At 45.1% G+C, this 24,653-nt stretch overlaps 1 protein-coding gene across 1 annotated transcript in view; it reads left to right on the top strand.

The window, feature by feature from the left end:
* Window positions 1–608: 608 nt before the first annotated feature.
* The window catches only part of LOC145351307 (uncharacterized), a 76,358-nt gene continuing 52,313 nt past the window's right edge, over window positions 609–24,653 (top strand). The window contains 8 exon segments of the mRNA XM_080200931.1: window positions 609–1,204; window positions 8,015–8,110; window positions 9,516–9,746; window positions 10,038–10,060; window positions 13,236–13,369; window positions 14,192–14,326; window positions 16,845–17,361; window positions 17,767–17,806. Coding sequence (XP_080057057.1) covers window positions 644–1,204; window positions 8,015–8,110; window positions 9,516–9,746; window positions 10,038–10,060; window positions 13,236–13,369; window positions 14,192–14,326; window positions 16,845–17,361; window positions 17,767–17,806 — 1,737 coding nt within the window. The 5' untranslated portion in view covers window positions 609–643.

Raw genomic sequence — 24,653 nt, 5'->3', positions numbered from 1 at the left:
GACCAAGTCTGGAGTGGGAATTTGACTGTCCATTTGGAAAGGTACATGTTGGTTTTCAATCAGAACCCTGACATTCTACCAGATTTCGCGGAAATTTCACCCATAGACCAAGTGCATGAGAGTGTGTTGACAACAGTCATCTACTTAAGGGGTCACGTCAGGATCGCAGGAGTAATCTCCAGGAACACAGGCAGGGCACTAGCATGAAGTAACTGCTGAGTCAGTTAATAAAGAATTCTTGTTTATAAACGACTGATTGTTCCTTATTGTGGAGCCACAACGTATAGTCATTGAACATTAATTTGTCATTATTACAGCTACGTGTTGCTTAGACAATATTTTATATTGAATTTACTGATATTTGTAGCCTCTGCTGCTTTTTTTTAATATCTTTGTCCTTCTGATGACTCTGTAAACTTTTCCTGCAAATGTTTTTCTTCCCTGAAAGCTCCTTTCTGCAGGATTTTGTAAAGTTTAATTTTCATCTTTACATGGATCGTTCAGTCTTGCTTTCTCTGATTTTCTGTGCTAGGCCTGAAAGGGTTAATCTGCAGCCAGCATTCTCATTATGGAATGGTTATCTGGATTCCACTTCCTGTTTGCTTCCTCGGTGCTGTGTGAAACCCTGTCGGCTGCTGTAACAATGGATCCTGGGGCTTTGAAGGATGAATTAACCTGTGCTGTGTGTCTCCAGGTGTACCAGGATCCTGTGGTATTACCCTGTCAGCACAGTTTCTGTCTGAGATGTATTGAGAGAGTTTGGGCCCAGACAGTAGGCCCAGGAAGATTTGAGTGCCCTCAGTGTCGCAGGACGTTTAATCCCAGGCCCAGTCTGGAGAGAAATTTCACTCTGCGTAATATAGTGGAAAAATACAACGGCTCACAGCCTCCTGCTGATTCAGCTGACATCGTGTGTGATTGCTGTGATGAGAATCCAAACCCAGCTGCGAAGACGTGTCTGAAATGTGAAATATCTCTTTGTTCCCTTCATTTAAAACCACATTTATGGAACAAGGCTTTCAGTGGACACACCCTTATTGAGCCGGTGGCTGACCTTACACACAGACAGTGTCCTGACCATAAGGAGCTCCTAAACTTCTACTGTAAAGATGATACTGAGTGTGTGTGTGTTTCCTGTGCAATAATAGGGAAACATAAAAGCCACACATTGCTGAGTCTGGATGATGCTCAAGCAGCAATTAAGGTGAGTGACACAATTTCTGATGTTAAATACAGTGAGGGAGAGTTATGCTGTTAACGAGCAACATTCATTGGAACTGATTGCAGACCCTGTTGATTTATCCTAGTATTTTGTTGCTGGTCTGGGATTGTGGGAGTCAGTTTAGCTCTCCCCTCTTTCTCTCAATTAGTTTTCCCTCAATGTGGAATGCCATAAGCATAGATAAGGGTCATGGGTGGAGGGGGGACTGGTAATGTTAAAATGGCGGCGCGGGCTCGTTGGGCCGAAGGGCCTGTTTCCCGGGTTGTTTTTGTTCTTTGTTCTCACATTCTGTCTGAGAGATCAGGGTGGACACTGGGAGGGATGTGAGAGTGAGCAAAGTGACTGCCCCTCATCCACACTCAGCCCCTTCTGTGATGGGCATTATAGAGCTCAGTAATTCACTAAGTGAGCACCTTTGAGTTCTGGTACTTGATGGTGTAAGGCCGTGGGATCAGAATACGTAGTTTTGTGTAACAATAGGAGATCCTGTCCTCTGCACAGCATGATGTGGAGATGCTGGCGTTGGACTGGGGTAAACACAGTAAGAAGTCTCACAACAACAGGTTAAAGTCCAACAGGTTTATTTGATAGTAAACCCACAAGCTTTCGGAGTTTGTCCCTTCGTCAGGTGAGTGGAGAGTTCTGGTCTCTGACAGAGCATATAACAGCACACACAGTTTATAGAATACTGATTAGGATGCGAGTCTTTACAACTAACCTGCTATTCAAGTCTTAAAAGATGCAGACAATGTGAGTGGAGACAGCATGAGGTTAAAGAGATGTGTATTGTCTCCAGACAGGACAGTAAGTGAGATTTTACAAACCCAGGCAAGTCACGGGGGTTACAGATAGTGTGACATGAACCCAAGATCCCGGTTGAGACCGTCCTCATGTGTGTGGAACTTGGCTATCAGTCTCTGCTCAGCGACTCTGCACTGTCGTGTGTCATGAAGGCTGCCTTGGAGAATGCTTACCCGAAGATCAGAGGCCAAATGCTCGTGACCACTGAAGTGTTCGCCAACAGGAAGGGAACAGTCTTGCCTAGTTATTGTCGAGCGATGTTCATTCATCTGTTGTCGTAGTGTCTGCATGGTCCCCCCAATGTACCATTGGGGAGACCATGCAGAGGACTCTGAATAGTGTGGATGAACAGAGGGATCTAGGTGTATGTGTACATAGATCCCTGAAAGTTGGGAATCAAGTAGATAAGGTTGTTAAGAAGGCATACGGTGTCTTGGCGTTTATTGGTAGGGGGATTGAATTTAGGAGTCGCAGCGTCATGTTGCAACTGTACACAACTCTGGTGCGGCCACACTTGGAGTATTGTGTGCAGTTCTGGTCCCCACATTATAGGAAGGATGTGGAGGCTTTGGAGAGGGTGCAGAGGAGGTTTACCAGGATGTTGCCTGGTATGGAGGGGAGGTCCTATGAGGAGAGACGGAGGGATTTGGGGTTGTTTTCGCTAGAAAGAAGGCGGCTAAGAGGGGATCTTATTGAAACATATAAGATGATTAGAGGTTTAGATAGGGTGGATAGTGATAGCCTTTTTCCTCGGATGGAGAAAGCTAGCACGAGGGGGCATGGCTTTAAATTAAGGGGGGGTAGTTATAGGACGGATGTCAGGGGTAGGTTCTTTACCCAGAGGGTGGTGAGGGATTGGAATGCCCTGCCTGCTGCAGTTGTAAATGCGCCTAGTTTGGGGGCGTTTAAGAGATCCGTGGATAGGTTTATGGATGAAAAGGGATTGATTTAGATTAGAGGGTCATTGGTCGGCGCAACATCGTGGGCCGAAGGGCCTGTTCTGCGCTGTAATGTTCTATGTTCTATGCTTCGGGACATCCTTTCCTGCAGCGTATTAGGTAGACAACCTTGGCCGAGTTGCAAGAGTATGTGCCGTGTACCTGGTAAATGGTGTTCTCACGTGAGATGGTGTCATCCATGTTGATGATCCGGCATGTCTTGCAGAGGTTGCTGTGGCAGGGTTATGTGGTGTTGTGATCACTGTTCTCCTGAAGGCTGTGTTTTCAGTCTGTTGTCACTATTTAAGTCTATATAGAATGGTTTTCAGAAATCTTTCTCCATCACCTTTAATTGGCAATGATTTATAAGGAATCTTGCTGTCCTTTTCTGGTTTGCTATGTATATGATTCCAGTAAAAAGTCTGACAACACCAGGTATTAGTCCAACCGATTTAAATAAATCAGTTGGACTAAAACCTGGTGTTGTCAGACTTTTTACTGTGTTTACCCCAGTCCAACGCCAGCATATCCACATTATGATTTCAGTCCCACAGCAATGTGATTTATTTTTAACTGCCCTCTGAATTGGTGCAGCAAAACACCCAGTTGTACCATGACAAAACTCAAACCTTTTAAGAAAGTTCGTCACCAACTTGCAGGACGATTGAAGATGAACAATAAATGTCAGCTTTGCAGTGACACACACATCCTGAGAATTAGTTTTCTGGGTAAATTCAGGTTATTTTGTCCTTATCCTAATGGTTTCTAAAACCCCTTACTGGTTTTGCAGAACCATAGTGTCCTTTTCATCTGCTTCATTCTCACCAAGGATGCCCACTGTTTTTGCTCAGCAATTATGTGAGCACACTCCTGCTTCGGAGAGCCAACACTGGAACAGACATCACAATGAAGCTGTGTCAATGAAAATTGCCAGAATCAGTTGAGGACCAATTGTATAGAGCAGTGTGGGTGCTGTACGGTTGTTCTAGCACTTCACTGTGAATTGCCAGCAGTTTCAAAGAACAAAGAACAACACAGCACGGGAAACAAGCCCTTCGGCCCAACGAGCCCACGCCGCCGTCCCATTGTCTCAGTGACCTATTCATGATTTTAGTCTACGCCTAATGTGCGAGGATCAGGGAGGTCCAATATAGGGACAATTTGTTACCCAATCAATCAGCCTAAAAGCACATCTTTGGGATGTGGGAGGAAACCGGAGCACCCGGAGGAAACCCACGCGACCACAGGGAGAACGTGCAAACGCCCACAGACACAGGCCCAAATCCATGTGTCCGCACAGCAACAGAGATAGTCTCTGAGCTGTCATGTTGCCCTCGAGATGGTCCAGTTTAAGCACACTAACGACATGAAGCAATAGGCAACTCCCGAAGCAACGTCCAAGAGCAGCCCACTACAACCTGCCGCGTGCATGCCCCTTGCTGGTCAACAAGGTGGACTTAAATGCCTGTGGAGACAAAAAAAATTCATTATTAAACAGACAAAGACTGTAACATCCCTGAGGCAACGTAATCCCAAGCCTACAATGTTTAGTAAGGCCTGCTATATCCCCCTATATGTAGACCGCTCATGTGGCTGTCTAAGTGACTCTTAAACAACCCTAGCGTGCCTGCTTCCACCACCTTACTCGGCAGTGCATTCCACACCCCTACTACCCTTTGCGTGAAAAACTGCCCTCTAATATTTGTCTTATACCTAGCCCCCCTCACCCTAAGCCCGTGACCCCTCGTTCTATCCATTTCTAATAGCGGAAAAAGCTTACCACCATTTACTCTATCTATCCCCTTCATAATCTTATAAACCTCTATTAGATCCCCCCTCAGCCGACATCTCTCAAGGGAAAACAGCCCAAGTTCGTTCAATCTTTCCTCGTAAGACAGCCCTTCCATACCAGGCAGCATCCTGGTAAATCTCCTCTGCACTCTCTCCAGGATCTCTACATCCTTCCGGTAGTACGGCGACCAGAACTGGACGCAGTACTCCAAGTGAGGCCTAACCAACGTTCTATACAACTGCAACATCAGACTCCTACTCTTTATATTCTATACCCCTTCCTATGAAGGCTAACATACCATACGCTTTCCTCATCACATTCTGCACCTGCACCGACACCTTCAGGGACTTGTGCACTTGCACCCCCAGGTCTCTCTGCGTATCTATACTCCGGATAGTTCTACCTTTTATCGTATAACTCCCCTCCACATTATTCCGGCCAAAGTGCATCACCTCGCATTTCTCCGGATTAAATTCCATTTGCCATCTATCTGCCCAATCTACCAGCCTGTCTATGTCCTGTTGCATTGCCAGGCACTGCTCCTCAGTACCCGCCAATCCAACCATCTTAGTGTCATCAACAAATTTGCTGATCACGCCACCTACCCCCTCTTCCAAGTCATTAATATATACCACAAATAGAAGAGGTCCTAGTACCGAGCCCTGCGGCACACCACTGGTGACAGACCTCCAATTGGAAAAGGAGCCTTCCACTACTACCCGCTGTCTCCTCCTCCCAAGCCAGTTCTCCACCCATCTACATACCTGGCCTTGTATCCCATGAGCCTTCACCTTTTCTATCAGCCTACCATGAGGGACCTTGTCAAACGCCTTACTGAAATCCATATAGACGACATCAACGGCTTGTCCTTCGTCAACCGTTTTTGTCACCTCTTCAAAAAATTCCACTAGATTCGTAAGGCACGACCTCCCTGTAACGAAGCCATGCTGCGTATCCCTGATCAGATTGCAGCGCTCCAGATGTTCATACATCCTATCCTTGAGGATCCTCTCCATTAGCTTGCCTATAACTGAAGTCAAGCTCACCGGCCTATAATTCCCTGGGTTATCCCTCTGACCCTTTTTAAACAACGGTACTACATTTGCAATCCGCCAATCCTCTGGGACCTCACCTGTGTCCAAAGAAGAGACAAAGATTTGCGTCAGAGGCCCAGCAATTTCATCCCTCACCTCCCTTAGCAGCCTGGGATAGATACCATCAGGCCCCGGAGATTTATCCGTCTTTATACTGTCTAAAAGTCCCAACACCTCTTCCCTCGTGATGACTATTTCCCTCAACGGATTCACTCTCAATGTTCAAATAGTCTAAAAACAAAGAAAATTATCCTGCAGTTTGGTACTCATTTCCCAAGGAGCTCACACGATTCCTAAATTTTCTGATGCTCCCACAGCTATTTGAAGCCCTGCCGCAGTGCAAGATTGGATCCTGGGTGAAAAGACTTTCGCTGAGGATGTGGCTCACGACACGAGTGCATCATCCCCATTGCTATGTGGAGAGCAGACAGTGACGCTTATCGTCCAATCTTTGGCTTGCTCAAAATGCATTTCAGCTGTTTGGACTGATCTAGTGAAGCACTAAGGAATGCAGGAGATTACCAAGTATTATCAGGGTTTGCTGTGCAATGAATAATGTTGCAGTGCAACAAGATGATTTAGCAGGCGAAGAAATGGAGAGATGCTCTCCTCATCAGATGAACCTAAAGCTGATGAATCTGAGTAGGAGGATAGAAATGTCACAGCACATTTCCGAGATACCAGGGACACAGAGAGACTTGCCAAGGCTGTTAGAGACAACCTCCAACAGGATTTTCAGGCTGTCCTGTCAGAGGCAGGCATCATTGTGGGCAGGCCAGGAAAATTTGAAGAGTGGTCAAAATTCTGGGGGATTCCTGCATGGTTTTAGGTTCAGCTTCCTCCGCATCATCATCTGGAGTCACAGATGATGGGGATATGGGGTGGCCATACAACAAGACTTCCCTGAAAGAACACCCAGGGGTGGCTGACATGCACCTCTTTGACCTCTCCCTCTGTGATGGAACCTCCTATTTTCCTGAGCAGAAAGGATAACTGGAGGGAAGTCCAGGTGCCTCAACTTTTCTTCATAACAATTGCTGTGTACAGCCCAGGATATAGGCCTGGTCCCTGAAATTCTTCCCAATATCAGAGACCTTGCTTGTCACAGCCTCCCTCAATTTCTTTGACTTGTGTGTAATGTGCTCATAAGATTGTGTCCCCGATTCTAAACATGACCTGACTCCATTACAAATGATTTGACCACCATTGCGCTGTTGGAGAGTGTAGGAGGAACAGGGGGCAATGCATTCCTCAGAGATGGAGACTTCACTATAGGCTTAGCTCTGGATTTCAATGATTTTCATTTGAGAACACAGAATCTCCTGGACCTTAAGGTCTTTCTATGAGCACTTCACGTCTCCTGTGTGCCCATGTTTTGACACAGGGTTGGAGGCATTCTCACTCTGCTGCTTTGCCACTCCTGCCTGCAATGGCAAGCTGCCCTGTTCTCAGGTAGGGTCCACGGCCGCTTCTTCAGCTATGATCGTGATCTTCATCTCCAGCACATCTCAATCCTTCCCAGTCCTCTCTCTAGCAATGTAATAAACTCTCCTGTATTGGAAAAGGACAGAGTTAGTGATGTGTTATTGGGCAACTTCCTATCTTGTCTGCACAGACCCATGTCATGGACTAACCCTATCACTTTTGACTGGTATCCAACTGTTTTCTGTATTTACAGCCCTTATTCAGCAAACAAGAATTTCACATGTTCTAGTGTCAAATGCCATGTAGTGCTGAGGTTTAGTACACATTCTTCCACTAACCTCACTCTCCATTCATGACCTGAGACCTCCTGAGAGCCCTGTTGATGGAAAGCCACCAAGCCACTTACCCTGGCAAATTGTGCCTCTGGACCCAACAGTGATTATGAGTCCCATGGCTGCTCATCATCACTACAATTTCCAGCCAGGCCCCCTTGGTCTGATGGGAGGGTCCCCTGTTTCCATCACTTGGGAAGAGTGCCTCTGCTGCCCTGAAGGAGAACCTGCAGGAATCTATCACTAAACGATGGGGCCATTGATGATCTGGGGACAGATATTGTTGTTGAGGGGAGAGTGATGGGAGTCAAAATAGATTAACCCAATGAGGAAGGGTGGAGTTTTATTCTGTTGAAAGTGATATTTAAAAGCAGGCTGTTACCTTAAACATTTTTAAAATATTTTTACAGGAAGAAATAGAGAGAGAAATTAAGAAGCTTCGGGGAGTCCAGCAAAACTGTTCCAGCAAACAGCGAGACTTGGAGACATCAGAAGCTGGAATTAAGGTAGGGAAAAATGATTCAAGAGGTTTTCTCCTCACTGAGTCAAACAGCATGTCAGGACCAGGTTATCCAAACCAGGCTAGTTCTGTTGGATCAAGTCACTGATTACATTCAACTGGGGCAAGAGGACTTGTACACCCCAGAATCAAATAGCTGCATGATCGGGGTGGGCGGGAACCAGGAGGGAATCTCATTCCTTCAATTTCACATTCACTGGTGGGTGTGTAAAATTCTGGTGCACGGTTGATGTGAAGATGGGCTGCGGTACCTCCCAGGGAATATTATTCCATTACTTGAACACTGGATTTACTGAGATAGACAGCCACAAGCTGTCTACATTCTACAGTGCAGGAGGAGGCCACTTGGCCCATCGAGCCTGCACTGACCACAATCTCACCAAGCCCCTATCCCCGTGAACCCATATATTACCCTCCTAATACCCCTGACAGTAAGGGGCAATTTATTATGGCCAATCAACCTAACCCGCACATCTTTGTACTGTGGGAGGAAACCAGAGCAACTGGAGGAAACCCACATAGACACAGGGAGGATGTGGAAACTCCACACAGACAGGAAACCAGGCTCTTGGCGCTTTGAGGCAGCGCTGCTAACCACTGTGTCACCGTGTTGACCATGTCCTGAACATAGAGAGGAAGAGGAAGAAAAACCCATTCGTTCCAGTGGGGCCACCCCATGCAGACAGGGTTCAATCCCACACACACCATAAATCCACCCTGAAACATGTACGCACTGAGAGTGACAAACAGAAGAGAGAATAAACAGCTGCAGCAAATTCAGTACAAATTAGGGGAAATTTCTCTCCTGCTCCCTTTTAAAGAGTGGCAGTGACTACATACCCATTACATGTTCAGGGTATCTGGTCCAAAGATCAAGGACTCTGATGTCTAACCTAATGCTGTGTCGATGGATTTTATACTCAGATCCTCTACTCTTACCAACCTGATCTATCTCAAGTACCTCATTCAATGAGCAACTCCAATAATCCCTCCATCGTTATAAAAACTTCCATCACATCCCTCTCAGCCTGCCTTTCTCTAAATCACCAAAACTCTGGAGCTGAACTAAAATCCATCAGGCATTCTGGTTTCCGCCCTCTCCAGAATCTCCCTCACCAGGTGTGAACACCATAACTGGAGCCAACACTCCAGGTGTGGATGGAGCAGATGGCAGTGGCCAACCCAATTTAAATAACTCTTTCTTTTAAACTCAGTGTAACACTGATTAAACTCTGCTTTCTCTCCCAGTTGACGCATTCCAATGCTTGTCTATTTTTAATGGGTGACAGAGTGATGATCTAACAGCCTGTGCCTCTCTGCAAAGTTCTGTGTGTGCAGGGTAACAGCTGTGTGGAAGGGCCGTTTGTAATGAGAGTTGGTTTGTGTTTCAGACACAAATCAATGAGCTAAAAGGAAAGTTATCGAAGAGTTTCTCTGAATGGAAGAGAAAACTGGAAGATGATGAAAAATCCACACTGAAACTGATTGATGAGGAGGAGCTCCGAGTTGCCTCTCAGATTCAAAACAGTTATGAAGCATTAAACAAGAGGATGGAACAGATTACATCAATAGATGGAGAATCCCGAGAATTGGCACAAAGAGACCCTCTCTCATTTATTCAGGTACATCTTCAATATCAACAGGGTCATGGTTGGGGAGTGGGGTGTTTCTGTGAGGCTAGATTGTTTGAAGATTGATAGTGGGGCCCAGAATTGATGCTAAACCCCTCAGCCCTGCCCTTGGAGTGTTGGTGTCATCCCAGGATGAAGTGCCATGAAAGGTGGGGGTTATTTCCCATTCATGTCCCTTCCACCTACTGTTGCACATTGAACTCTTTTCTCCCAATCCCAAATTCACTAGTTGGTTCCACTGGGTGTTCGTTGACTGACTTGATCTCCTCTCTTTATTCACAGAATTCGAAGCTGCTTCTTTCCAGGTAAGTTCTCCTCACTCGTACAGAACCTGCTGTTGATAAAGAACATTCACCATGATCTGGGTGAAGAATGAAAGTAGTCTCAGCTTAGAAGTCTTCTAGGTGAGGTGTTTTCAAATAGTGAGAATATTGAATCTTCCAGGTGAGGTGCTTTCAAATAATGAGAATATCGAGTTATATTTAAGTGTAGTTTGAAGGGTTATTAGCTGAGACAGACTTTGTGAAATGGGTGATTTTACACTTACATTGATTACATCCAGTTCTACCCTCATCACCACCTCTCTCCATCCCACCATTTCCCCCAGTTAGTTTCACTGCTTGTTTGACATCCAGAATTGCATGAGTTATTTTTTCCATATAGATATTGGAAAGATTGAAACTGTTGTTTTCAATCCCAGCCAAAGGCTCCATTCCTTAGCCATTTCCTCCATTCATCTTGTTGCCCACTGGCTGAAGTTGACCATATGACTGCCAGGTGTGCCTCAGTTGCTTCTATTCTCATTCTCGTGTCGGAAGATTGTCAGTTTGGGTCTCACAGCAGTATTGAGGGAGTGCTGTGTTTTAGATGAGAAGTAAAAATGATGCCCCATCTACTCTTTCAGTTAGGCATTGGAGATTCCATGCCACTATTTGCAACAGCAAGAAGTCTTTCCCTGGCCAGTGTTTATCACTCAATTAATTTAATGAAACCAGATTATCTTCACATTATTTTATCTTATATTTATTTTGAGAGGTTGCTGTATAACCCTCAGAGTACATAACTGGCTCCTCATTTCACTTTTTTAAATGGCAAAGCCCTGATCCTGAGACAGTCACGCCTTGCTCTCTTGCCAGGGGAAACAATTTCTCAGCATCTGTATTGGCAAACTCTCTCAAAATGTTATGTGTTCAATGAGATTGCAGTTTATAGGATATGAAAGACAGCTCATTCTACTCGAACTCTCCCCATAGGACAGTCATGTCCTCTCAGGAGTCAATCTCTCGAATCTTCATTGTACCACTTGTAGGGTAAGTATATCCTTCCTTTGGTATGAAGATTGTTTGTATACTCCAGATAAGGACCCTCCAAAATCTTGTACAATTGAGTAGAATATCCTATTCTTGAAATTTGAGGATTTAATGAGCAGGATAAATAAAAAGAAACCAATAGATATGTTTGAATTTCCAGAAGTAACTTGATGAGCTGTCATGTAAAATTTACTGCACAAGATCAGAGTCATGGTGTTGATGGGTGGTACATTAGCTTGGACAGAAGTTTGGCTAACTAACATGAAACAGAGAGAAAATAAATGAGTCATTTTCAGGTTGGCAAAGTATAACTATTGGGATGCCACAGAGAAGACTGCTGAGGCCTGAACTGTGTACAATTTATTTTAATGACTTGGAACGAACAACCAAATTTACTGTAGAAAAATTTTCTGAAGATACAGTGATAGGTGGGGAAGCAATTTATGAGGAGGTTCAATGATCAGGAGTTTACTAACTGTTGGGAGATTGGCAGGAGTCAATAAAATTACATGGAGCTATGTTTGGGTGGCTCTCTGACATGGTCCTATCGCTGGGGCATTTTTCCAGCAGCCAGACCAGAATTGTAAAGACTGGCTATTCCAATTAGCTGGCCATTTTATGTGGTTGTTGACAGTTTGGCACAGAGATACCTCCAGCTGAATGGAGATAGCCTTCCTGTGGCAAACCCAGGGAACCAGACTTAATGGCACAAAGATGGGTCAGTGTGAGAGCATGGAGCCCTGTGGCTTCAACAATTCCCTCAGCCCCCTGATTTTTCTAATTTAAAAACTTTCCTGGCCAGCTCCCCAGGTCTCCCGTGTTCCTCAGCAATGATTTAGACTTGCAAGTAGGAAGTATGAGTCAGAAGTTTGCAGTCATTACATAAGCTGGCCTTGTGGCTAATAATAAAGGAAAAAACTGTGGACTGTGGGACAATATTAATGGGCTAGTCAGCTGGGCAGAAAGAACACTGGTAAATGGACTTCAATCCAAAGTGAGGTGATACATTTGGGGAAGGCTAATAAGACAAGGATATGCATAATAAATGGTAAAATACTGTGAAGTGTAGAAAAACAGAGGTTAAAAATAATTCCAACAGATTTGTGAAGGTGGCTGGACAGGTAATACAGTAATCAAGAGGACATTCAAGTGCACATCCAGGGAGAGTTTAAATGAATGTTGGAAGCTACAAGCTAGGCCAATAGCTGGAAATTAGATTAGGCTGGATGGTTACTGACAGGCAGCAAGGACATGATGGAGCTTCCATGCTGTTAATTTCTTTGATTCCAGACCTTCTCAGGAACCTGTTGGATATGAAAGCGAGAGAGTGAAATCTGCAGTGAGCTGTACCTAACTAAGGGTTTGCGAAAGGTAGACCGCGTGCTGTTACCTGCCGTTCATGTCACATCCTCGCTTCAGCGAAGTTGGAGAATTTGGCAGCCAGCCAATACTCCATTCACTGCAACGGGATGGGAAAATCCTGCCGATGTGAACGGTGGTAAGATTCCAGCCACAGTGTCTCAGTGACAGTTTTATTCCACTCGGTCAGTAAATGTTGTGATTGGTTTGTCCTATCAATCAGCTAATGGCAAACGAGCAGAGGGCTAAGTCCCTGTGCCAGACTTGAGATTGGCTTCTCAATTCACCAACAGAGAAATGGATGGAAGCTGTGATTCCCAGTAATATGTACATCACAGGACACTGACCCCTGTATTAACAGGAAGATTAGAAGGATGCAGGGGTTGATGTTAATGTGGGAAGATTAGGGGATGCGGAGACCGTGGTGATCTCAATGGCAGAGTCTAATTTAAATAATCTCCTTAAGTCTCCACCCGACAGTTGATGATTAATAACTTGGCTGGCAGACTGGAGAAAAACAAGTGGCAGGAGGACACAGCCGGGAACTCGAAAACAAAGCAGAAGCTCCAAATCCCCCATTGGGAGTGGGGAATGTAGAACAAAAGCTGAACAATCCACTGCACATGTGGAGTGTGAATATCAGGAGATGTAAATCCTGGAATTCTATCATTTTCAAGATGGGTTACTGCAGGGGGTCAGAATGAGCATTAGAAGGGATGCAGGTTGTTACACTGATCACTCGTTTCTTTTTCTGGGTTTCTGATTTGAAAAATCCCCACTGATAATAACATTGTCTCCTCTTTCATTACAGAGTGACTGAGACTCAGAGAGTCACAGACCCAGGTGTTCCAGAGTTCACCCTGAACCTGTCCAATGCATCTCAATTTACCCAAAAGAGGCTGAGTGGATGGGAGAAGTACCACTCAGATATACTGGGAATCATCGGTAAGAACGTGCAGCTTTTCTCCAATATAAGGGATTGAGAGCAGGTCAGGTTAGTCCTGTTCAGACAGCTGGGAATATCCCTGGGCTTTAATATCTGCTCCCTGTGTGTGTGCATCAGGAGCTTGAGATTAATCCTCAGTCCCCAGTGATACCTGCTTTAAACATTCCTAACTAGAGCTTCACCCAGCATGGGTCAGGAGGGGCAGTGTCAATCAGAATGTCTCTTAAATGCCACATCTCTGACAGACCTGTCAATATGTTAAAAATAAAACTTATATTTTTACAGCACCTTTCACAATCTCAGATCTGAAATATCCTTACAGTCAATTAAGTTCTACTTTTGAAGTGTAGTCACTGTTGTAATGTAGAAATATGTAACGGTGTAATATTTGGGGCGGCACGGTAGCACAGTGGTTAGCACTACTGCTTCACAGCTCCAGGGTCCTGGGTTCAATTCCTGGCTCAGGTCACTGTCTGTGTGGAGTTTGCACGTTCTCCTTGTGTCTGCGTGGGTTTCCTCCAGGTACTCCGGTTTCCTCCCACGGTCCAAAGATGTGCGGGTTAGGTTGATTGGCCATGCTAAGAAATTGCTCCTTAGTGTCCAGGGATGCGTAGGTTAGAGGGATTAGTGACTATAATATGTAGAGATATGGGGGTAGGGCCTGGGTGGGATTGTGTTCGGTGCAGACTCGATGGGCAGAAGGGCCTCTCTCTGCACTGTAGGGTTCTATGATTCTATGATATATCCCACTATTGAGTACAATGAAGGAGCTTGGACTGCACTGTGTCACAATTCGCAATCACGGCGTGCTTTATTTACAGCGCCAACTTTCACTGAAGACAGGGGCCCATCGCACACAGCTTCTCCATCAAGTACCTCCTCTGGAGCAGCCGCTGTCCAAGGAAACATCCTCCCAATGTTGACTGGGACCAATGAGAGAGCGGGAATAGCCCAAGGTGAGTTTATAAACTGAAACAGGGTTCGCATGGACTGTAATTTCTATTTAACCCTCATTTTTCCTATTAATCCATTCATAGAACCCCTACAGTGCAGAAGGAGACCATTCTGCCCATCGAATCTGCATCAACAACCCCACCCCAGGCCCTATTCCTGTAACCCCTCACATTTACCCTGCTAATTCCCCTGACAGTAGGGTTAATTTAGCATGGCCAATCAACCTAACCCGCACATCTTTGGGCTGTGGGAGGAAACTGAACACCAGAGGAAACCCATGCAGATATAGGGAGAATGTGCAAGCTCCACAGACAGTGACCTGAGGCTGAAATTGAACCCAGGTCCCTGGTACCGTAGGGCTGCAGTGTCTTTGTTTTTCTATTTGACCCTTTCTTTCTCAGTGATATTTTTTCAGTCAGGAATTTGAGATTTTAGTTTCTGCTCCTGCTCCGTCCTCACAGCTCTCTATTGGTTTGTGTCTTGGACCCAGCATCTGAGAGAGTGGGGGTGAAGTCAGACCGAACAGGGAGGAACATTTTAATGTGTAGGTGGAAGACAGGACAGGATTTCATTTAACCCCTGGAGCCTGTTCCTCATTCAATGAGATCTTGGTTGATCTCTGACCTAAATTCATATCTTCCCCCTTTTCCCTCAATAAAAATCAGTAAATCTGAGCTGTCCTAAACTCGCAGCCAATGGGACCTTGCCTAACAGATACCATGACTTGGTTTCCCAGCCAATTTCCCCTCCTTTCTCTTGTTGGGATGTTCTGACCCCCACTGGAAATTATTCTTAAATTTTCATTTTCTCCCCTTCCTGCTGGAACTGCTCTCTCTCCCACTGATTCTGTGCTGGGAATAGAAACCCTCACAGTTTCCTAATCCTGATCCCTGTGCAGTGTCACTGCTGTAAAGTACATACTTCCTGTGCAAACGCAGGAGCTGCAACACCTGACCAGGATGAACTCTCAACTCCTTCCATTCCACTGGCTAGGGCTCCAAACGTTCCATTCAGGGGAAAAAGAAATTTACTTTGACATTATTAACCGTTCATGATGAGTCTTGTCTACACTGGGGGGACTAAATGCAGGATTATCAGATTTTTAATGACATTATTTATTCAATCTGCAAACATGGCCCTGAGCTTCCAGTTTCTTATCACTTTGATTCTGCATCCCACTCTCATGATGGCCTCTAACCGTGAGATCCTACTTTCCACTGAAGCTCAGTGTGGCGTAGTTTTCCATGGTTGTCGGATTCAACACAAAGATTGTAAAATAGGGCATCATGGTTTAACATACAGTAAGGACATCAGATTCATCTCAATTTACAATTAAATCTCCAGTGCATTGTGTAAACTGATGGAGGATTCATTCCAGCTGTATTCAGCAAGGAACAGTAACAGGAAGGAAAGATCCCAGGCCACATCTCTATTCAGGATGGGACAGTAACAGGAGGGAGAGGGGGAACACACTCCTGCCAGCTGTGCATTCTCTGTACAGCCAGTGCTGAGACTGAGCGGCTGTAACTGTGAGGCAGTCAATTCTGTTGCGTTCCCATGAATCCTTCATGTCTGCCCGAATTTTAAACTGATCAGACTTGGTGCATACCACATCCAGAAGTGCATTAAATCATGGGTCAAGATGTTGGACGCGTCCTGACATCTTTACAATATTTCAATCAGTGGGTGCACAGAATCAGAAGCACGCCCGCTGAAAATCAAGCAAATAATTTAGCCCATTAAAGGGCAATTGAATGCAATTTTATGTGGTCCATCTGATTTTACAGTTAGCCAGCAGACTGAATAAGCTGGTGGCTTTCACATTTTAGCTGCAACCTCGATCCAGGGTAGAATGAAGTGTCAGGGCTGAAATAAAATTTACAGTCTGTCTGAGATCATGTCAGTTTTGATATCAGCAGCTCTGTGAGACCGCTCCAAAGGTCGCCTCTATCTGTGGGGTCCTACTTTCCACTGAAGCTCAATGTGGAGCGGTTTTGCATGCTGGCGCTCTATTGGCTGTTGGATTCAACACAAAGATTGTAAAATAGGGCATCGTGGTTTAATGTCTCGTTTGAGGGAGCACATTAGGAATGTTAGCTCACACCCTCCACTCTCCTTTACTTGGCACCCGCCATAACTGGCAACGCTCAGCCTTTCACAGGGCATGTTTCACATTAGGTAGCCATTACTCTACCAGGCAGCACTTTGAGGATGACTGTGGTGAACCTGACAAGCAAATAATTGAGATGGTTTTGCCTGGGAAGGCATAAGCACTGTCAGGATCTCGTATAATTAAACTGACTACTATGTGTTTCACTGCAGTGCTTGCACTGAATGCCCAGCAGTGGAAGCCATATACCACTCCTTAACAGGAATTCTGATTGAAGGTTTAGAATACAGTCTAACAGGTAATATGGGACTGAGAGTGTCTGGGAAATACTGACCGTCTGAACCTACAGTTGTCAATCATTGATCTGAGTGGAATAACCCTGTTTGACCAATCTCTTCTCTCTTCTCTAGGGAAAAGCTTATTGAGCCTGGACCCAAAGACAGCAAATTGCAATTTAGTTCTGTCTGATGATCTGAGATCAGTAACATGGACTGAACAGAAACAGCCCTACCCACCTCACCCTGAGAGGTTTAAAGACCGGCCCCAAGTTCTATGCTCCCAGAGCTTCTCCTCGGGATCCCATTCCTGGGATGTGGAGACTGATGGGGATTACTGGGTAGTAGGGATTGTGTGTAAGAGTGTGGAGAGGGAAGGGGAAAACTCTGGTCTTGGGAATAGCAATAAATCTTGGTGCATATATTGTGGTTTCGGCTCTCTCTGGGTCCGCCATAATTCCCATGTCACTCGCCTGCAATCATTTCCCTCCAATAACAGGATCCGAGTTCGATTAAATTACAACACTGGGATTTTGTCATTTCAGCAGGTTGCTGATGCACTGGTCAATTTACACACATTTAAAACCAAATTCACTGAACCCGTGTTTCCAGCATTTTATTGTCGGTACACATCCCTAAAACTATTAAATTAGTCCAGATATTGAAAACTTATAGAATCCGTACAGTGCAGAAGGAGCCATTAAGCCCATCGAGTCTGCACTGACAACAATCCCACCCAGAGCCTACCTTCGTAACCCCACATAATCCTCCTTTCATTAAGGGGCAATCCCATCCAGACCTGTTCTCCATAACCCCAAGTATTTACCCTGCTAATCCCTCTAACCTACACACCTTGGGTCACTAAGAGACAATTTAGCATGACCAACCCCCACCTAAGCTGCACATCTTTGGTGACCGCTTAACGTCTCAGGATTTTGGATAATGTCACATCCTGTTTCGGTGTGTGTGGGCCTCCGAAAAATGTCATTTATCATGTCATTTTTGGCGCAGCCTTCAATGTTGTGACTTCTTGATTGTTTGTCTGTGATGCGTTCAGCATGATTACATTCTTCGCGTTAGATTTTGAGTTTCTGTTGGTAACGTTCAATTCATCAAAAGGATTCCAGTCAGTTTTCAACGAGAAACTGTGAAACGGTCTCCATTAACTCCAACCTTAAATAAATAGACATTTGTCATAGATCTGGAAAATTAGGGAGCTCGTCAGGTGGTGGGCAGTTATTCTTGTTTAAAAAAAGCAGTTGTTACTAATTGGGTGAGGTAAACTTTTGAGTCATGTGGATCCACACTTAGATTGAAAGAAGAGAATAAAAAGAAGCTGCGGGAATAGATGCTTCAGAATTCAACAAGCCAGCTGATCCCCGCAAACACAAAAATATGACCCAGTCCTGTAGCATAAACATCAAGAATATGTTTTAATTATTAGTAATACTTAGCATTGTACAAATGCAATTATTCATAATAAACAGATGTTGTATATCTAATTATTGTTAATTCTGATTCATTATTATTTGTTATTAATGTGTGATTATGATATTTAAAAATTTATATTTAATTCCTGTGAAAGGCAATGAATGTCTTTAAACTTTATTCTGCAGTAGAATGACATTGATTCACCAACAGTTGGCAATCAGATGAGGGGGGAAGAATGTTCCATGGGACAGTGATTTTATAATGATGACTTGCACTTCTCTGATGCTGCATTACAGTAAATTATTCTGTCATGGCCAATCTTGTACTTTAAGCAAAATGAGACTTTAGAGAAACTTGTCTCTTATTTGCTTTCTATAGTGTTGTTTGCAGAGATATATTTAAGTAACTTTGAGCCTCATTTTAATGAGGAATTGAAGACAAAATAGTGCCTTTATTTATAATCTGTCCAGTCTTGATACACTACTCAAAACTATGATAAATTCAGTGAGATACAGACAGGATTTGGGCTGGAATTAGCAGGAACAGTTGTAATCTTGGACTGTCAGCTTATATTCCCGATTTCACTATCTACCCATATTCTATATCAGTTCTCCCCTCTCTTTTCCAAAGTTAGAATGGGGAGAGAGAGAGAATAAAACCTTACCGCAAGCACCAAAAAGTAAAATCCTTGGGAGGAAAAAATCATTCAAATAAAATGAAGCTGAGTGAAGATTAATTATGAGATATTGTTAGAGACTCAGACCACACACCACAACATGCTCAGTTAAAATGGAAACATATTTCTCCTTCTGATTGTTTCATATCAGTGATAATGTCATTGATTAAGTTTATTGGAGGCCCCTTTTTAAAAAGCAGCAGTATTTAATTGTAAAATAAATATTTTTTAAATGAATCTTAATCATAATGTGATTTAATGTATAAATTATGTTCTTCAGTCTCTCCACTGTCCTCTGGTTGTGAAAGACTTTGAATATCTCAGGGACACTACGGGATGGAATTTTCCACTTCTGGCTGGTCAGAGGAATCAAGGTGGTTGGAGGCACTAAATTCATCATGATGGCAAAAGTCAATTGCCCACTGGTGGCAAATTAGTTTGGAATTTTGTTCTCCTGATTTTGATGATGGGTTAAAGGCAAATCACATTTCCCACTGATCGATATTGGGAACCACATTTGCAAGTCAAAAATGCTCATTAAAAGGCCAAATCACTGGAATGATAGTTCATTCTTGAAATTAAATGGCTCACTAGTGGACAATTAGAAAGTTCTGTTTCCCTACAGTACAAAAATTGTGTGCACTTGGGGAGCTTTACCTCTTTGATTACTTAGAGATCAGTACATGCTGCTTTCGCCTACCTTTAAGAGCATTGCTGTGAGATACTGAGTGCCTGCAACACAAGCTGCCCAAGACAAAGCATGCAAGGCAAGACCAGTGGGGTAGGGAGGAGAGCAGGACTGGGGTGGTTGGGACATGAGAGGAGGGTGGGGGAGATACAGGCAATTTATGAAGGACAAAATGAGAAGGTGGTGGGGGAATAGAGACAGGGACTGATCAAGGAACAGTCGAGTAGTGAGACTGTCCCACAGTAAGAGTTAAAAAGAATAAGTTATAAGAAAGAGTCACACCATCCTGGGCTGTCAAGGTCATATTGAAAAGACTGTCCTGGAGCTAAGACTACATGTGTCCTCGAAAGTTCCTGTCCACTCATTGTTGTCACATGAGAAGTGCCTTTGTTCACATTGCATTCACTATGGTGAGATTGAGTGAGATTTAACGGAACTGGGGAACCAGATTGGAGAGGGTTCATTTAGTACTCTCGCTGAATAGGAGGGGAACCTTGCAACACATGGGCCCATAACTTCCTGGTTGCCCAGTGTCACTTTTAAAAGGTACCCTAATGATGTGCTAAGAAATCCATTTAGGAGGTTCCTATGCAAGGGTTTACCTGGTAATTTCCTAAACGTATTAACTTTATCTGGACAATTGTACTGAGCTGGGAACCATCAGCCAGAAGCAATTCAAATCACCAACTTTGGTTCTGCCAGTTTTACCCTGACACCTACTCTGAAAGAGTTAGAAGGAAAAAGATCAGTTCTAACTCCAAAGTAACAAACTGAACACCCAGACCCAGACTCGACGCCCTCCACTCTCATCCAACCACCCCTCCCAGTCCAGCCTGGCCTCCCGTTCCAGCCCTCCCACCCCAGACTGACTTTGGATAGGCATTGATTAAACATTCATTGCCTGGGACTTGGAAAAAAAAGGGTTAAATGTGAGCTACATTTACAAAAGGGCAATTATATGCAGTGAATGAATTATATACAGTGAATATACAGTGAATGAATAATCATGCCACCATTGTACCTTCAAAAAGCTTAAGTTTTCTAATCCGACCACAATGTCCAGCTGCAGCAGAGGTGGAAAGCAGCCTGCTAATTGCTATGCCCACAGGCCCTTAGGCCCTCCAAGCCTGCACCGATCATGTGTTCCTAACTAGACCATCCATTTGTATCCCTCTTTACCCAGTCTGTTCATGAAGCTATCTAGATAAGTCTTAAATGATTCTAATGTGTCTGCCTCAACCACCTTGCTTGGTAATGAATTCCAGGCCCTCACCACCCTCTGTATAAACAACGTCCCCCGCATATCGGTATTGAACCTTACTCCCCTTACCTTGAACTTGTGACCACTTACGTTTGTCATTTCTGACCTGGGAAAAAGCTTTCAACTGTTCACCCTATCTATGCCCTTCATAATTTCATTGCATTGAGGGAAGATTTTACTCATGATTGAATAGGCAGACTCTAATATTATAGGCCACTCACTGTCATTATCCACATGTTGACAATCCGTACTGGATGATCTGCAATGGCTTGTTGGGGGAGCAATTCATAGAATCCCTATAGTGCAGAAGGGGGCCATTCTGCCCATGAAGTCTGCACCAATCACCCTACCCACGCCCTATTTTTATAACCCCATGTATTTACCCTGTTAATCCCCTGACACTGGGCACAATTCAGCATGGTCAATCAACCTGTGGACTGTAGGAGGAAACCGGAGCACCCAGAAGAAACACTTGTAGACACTCCACACAGGCAGCGACCCGATTGTAAGGCCAACAGGAAAGGACCATCCTGCAGTGCATAAATGAATGAATGATCTCTGCCAATTAAGTGAAACTTGTACTCACTCCAAACTTACATTCTCAGAAGGACATCAGGCAATCTAGGGTCTAGAGTCTGCAGGAATTACACACTTGTGGTCAGCAAAGGGGACATGAGCCCCGAGAGGAACTTTGGAGATACAGAGACAGGCAGGAGAACATAAGGCAAAATTGTCAGAGGACAACACCATGTATTGTCATGGCATTGTCTTTCTCAGATGGAGGAGTCCATCCATGTTCTAATTGGAGTTGGTGCTCTGGCATGCACATGCATCAAAGGCACTATGGGAAGGGTGGCAGTAGCCTTGGAAACCAAAGTCCAGCATTTCTGCCATATGTGCACTCACGCCTACATGGCTTTAGCCACGGGTGTGTTCCATCGGTGGCTAAGTGAGAGCAGTTGGGGCAGCTGAATCCCCCTTCAGGTGGCCTTTCTCCTCGGAATCAGGGAAGTGTCATCAGCACACACAAGGAGAAGAAGTGCCAGCCAGGCACCCTAGAAACTTCATTCCAGGACCCTCCCAGACTGCCCAGCCTCTCCACCTCCCTTCTGCAGTGGCCCCATTGCAGCTAACAGGTCAGACCAAGAAGAGTGAACCAACCCCAGAGCAGGAGACTATTAGCAGGTTTGGGGTTCTTCAGGCCTTGAGCAGAGGATTCCGAGAAAAGTTGTCTCCACACAGACAGTGACCCGAGGCTGGAATTGAACCCAGATCCCTGTGAGGCAGCGATGCTAATCACTGTGCCACCGTGCTGCCGGAGGCCAATCTCACCTTTAGTACAGAACCTGTACTGCACCAAATTTGTGCTGCAACCAGCACGGCTTTGGACCAGATGCTGGAAAGTGGAATTAAAGTAAGTGTCTGGTTTCTTTCCTACCTTTTTTGGCAGACACAGGCATGATGGGCTAAATGGCTATTTTTTTGCACCCTAACTTTTCTGTGGTTATATGAAACAATCGCTGTCCATGCCAAGGAGCTCTGACAGCTGTGCCTCCTGGGAGCTCGGTGGTTCCACTTCTGGTCTCTAATTTCTCCCTTCTGTTGCGGGAAATACTGCCTTGCATAAAGACAGATGGATTGACTGAGCAGTATGAATGAAAGAGCATTTTAGAAGCGTACATACCTAGGGGTCTGTGGAACTCTTAAGGATCTTAATTCTTAAGAGGTTAAGATAATGTTTGTTCAGGATCTTATGTGAGATGATGCGCATGAGTGGCTGGCAGACATTCAGTGCTCATGTCCCCTTTGCTGACCACGATGTGTAATTCCTGCAGACTCTAATCCCTAGAATGCCTGATGTCTTTATGAGAATGTGTGTTTTGAGCAAGTACAAGTTTCACTTAATTGGCAGAGATCATTCATTCATTTATGCACTGCAGGATGGTCCTTTCCTGTTGGCCTTACAATCTTTGCTACCAAGACCTTCAACCCTATGAGGTAACAACAGATTTGAGAAATCCCTGCCCACCCTGCCATGAGATGTGACACGCTCCTCATGTATAATTAATGAGTTTAAATTTAAAAAATCAGACGGATAAATCTGACCTCTCTGCTAAGAAATCACACTTTCCTGCCCATCTTCAGGCTTGGAAAATCCTGCCCTCATTTTTTCCTTGCCAAGGACACCACAGCTCAGATACTGAAGAGAGGCAGATGATCAGGCCCAAACCCTCAATATCTACCTGAAACACAGACTCATTCAGGCAAATTACAGGCAGCCTGGGAGTCAGGGAAATAAGTTAGAAAACTTTGTCCATGCAACAGTCTGCAGCCCAGACTCCCAATCTTACAGGACAGCCCATGTAGAAAGCCCTCTGCCATCAGATGGCAAGATGCCTTTAGCATGTATGAAGATATGGATCAGGATATTTTGCCAGGAAACCCTGTAAACAAAGGAATATTATTTTGGGATGGATTCTGTGAGTGTGGTAATGTGAGGCTGTTGCTTGATACAAGTCCTCAGATGTTAGTAGGCAGGTCTTTGCAGGGTTGGGTTTGCCGTTGTCATTTCCAGTGCCTAGGTCAAAACTGGATGGTCTGTCTGGTTTCATTCCTTAGTGTTTTCTTTGTAGTAGTTGAATACAACTGAGTGGCTTGCTAAGCAATTTCAGAGAGCATTTAAGAGGCAGCCACATTGCTGTGGGTCTGGGGTCACAGAGTATTAGTGGACACTACGATCAAGGATTCTGCCAGACAAATGTCCGTACTGTGCCTATCCTGTTTAAATGACAAATAAGATTCTCCCAAAAAAATTGTAAGTACCGAATTAGTGTAAGAACTGGAGTAAATCCTGCTGTTCTTTCCAGCGGGATTTTCAAAATGAATCTTCCACACTCCGAGCACTGCAGATGGCTGTGGGTGTATCATGTTAAAAATCAGTGGCGGGGCCTATTCCTGCTGGAGGTGCCAGCAACATAGCACTGAGTCGCCCACTGCACTTGTGCCAATCTGTCAGCGCCAAGAGTGGCACATGCATGGCAGTCCCACAATTCCTGGCCTCCCAATCACTGGCCAGCCCCACATCCCCGCAACGCTGTCCCTCCAATCCCCCACCTCGGTCACTGGCCTCCCGTCCCCAGGGCAGTCCCCCACCTCCCACCCCGACCCCCACTCTCCAGCAGTCCCAATCTCCCCATTTCGGCCTCCAATCCTAATGCCCAGCCCCGATCACTGGCCTGCCTGCCTCTGTCACTGATCCCAAAGTGCAGAGTGGCAGCGGGACCCCCACCAATCCCCCACGCTCCCCTCCGGCTCAATCCTAAAGAACAAAGAACAACACAGCACGGGAAACAGGCCCTTCGGCCCAACGAGCCAGCGTCGCCATTTTAACAATGTGCTTTTCCTCTTCCACCCTTGACCCATGTCTATGCTTATGGCACCCACATTGGAAACCAGATTGAGGGGAGAATAATTTAGGGACAATTTGTTTCACCAATCAGCCTAAGAGCACATCTTTGGGGTGTGGGAGGAAACCCACCCAACCACAGGGAGAATGCGTAAACTCCCACAGATACTGGCCCAAATCCATGTATCTGCAAAGCAAACAGTGATAGTCACTGAGCTGTCGTGGGTCCAGTGGGAAATGCCACGGGGTCCCTGGACATTGCCACTTTGCCCCTTGGGCAGTGCCAGGGGACCAGACTGGCACTGCAAAACTGGCAATGTCAGGGGGCACGCCTCCCCCATACCCCCAACCATCTCTGGGGCCTCCATGGTTCCCTTCACTCCAGTGGGGTTTGGCCACAATCTCCATTAGTGGAGAACCGTTGTAAACCCCACTGGAGTGAAACACTCATGTGTGGAGAAGGTGGTCATGATGTGCCGGCG

This window comes from Carcharhinus amblyrhynchos, chromosome 13, assembly GCF_965287045.1.
Source record: "Carcharhinus amblyrhynchos chromosome 13, sCarAmb.v2.hapA, whole genome shotgun sequence".
NCBI lineage: Eukaryota > Metazoa > Chordata > Chondrichthyes > Carcharhiniformes > Carcharhinidae > Carcharhinus > Carcharhinus amblyrhynchos.
Note: the sequence above shows the minus strand (reverse complement) of the source record. Positions and strands in the feature narration are given on the sequence as shown.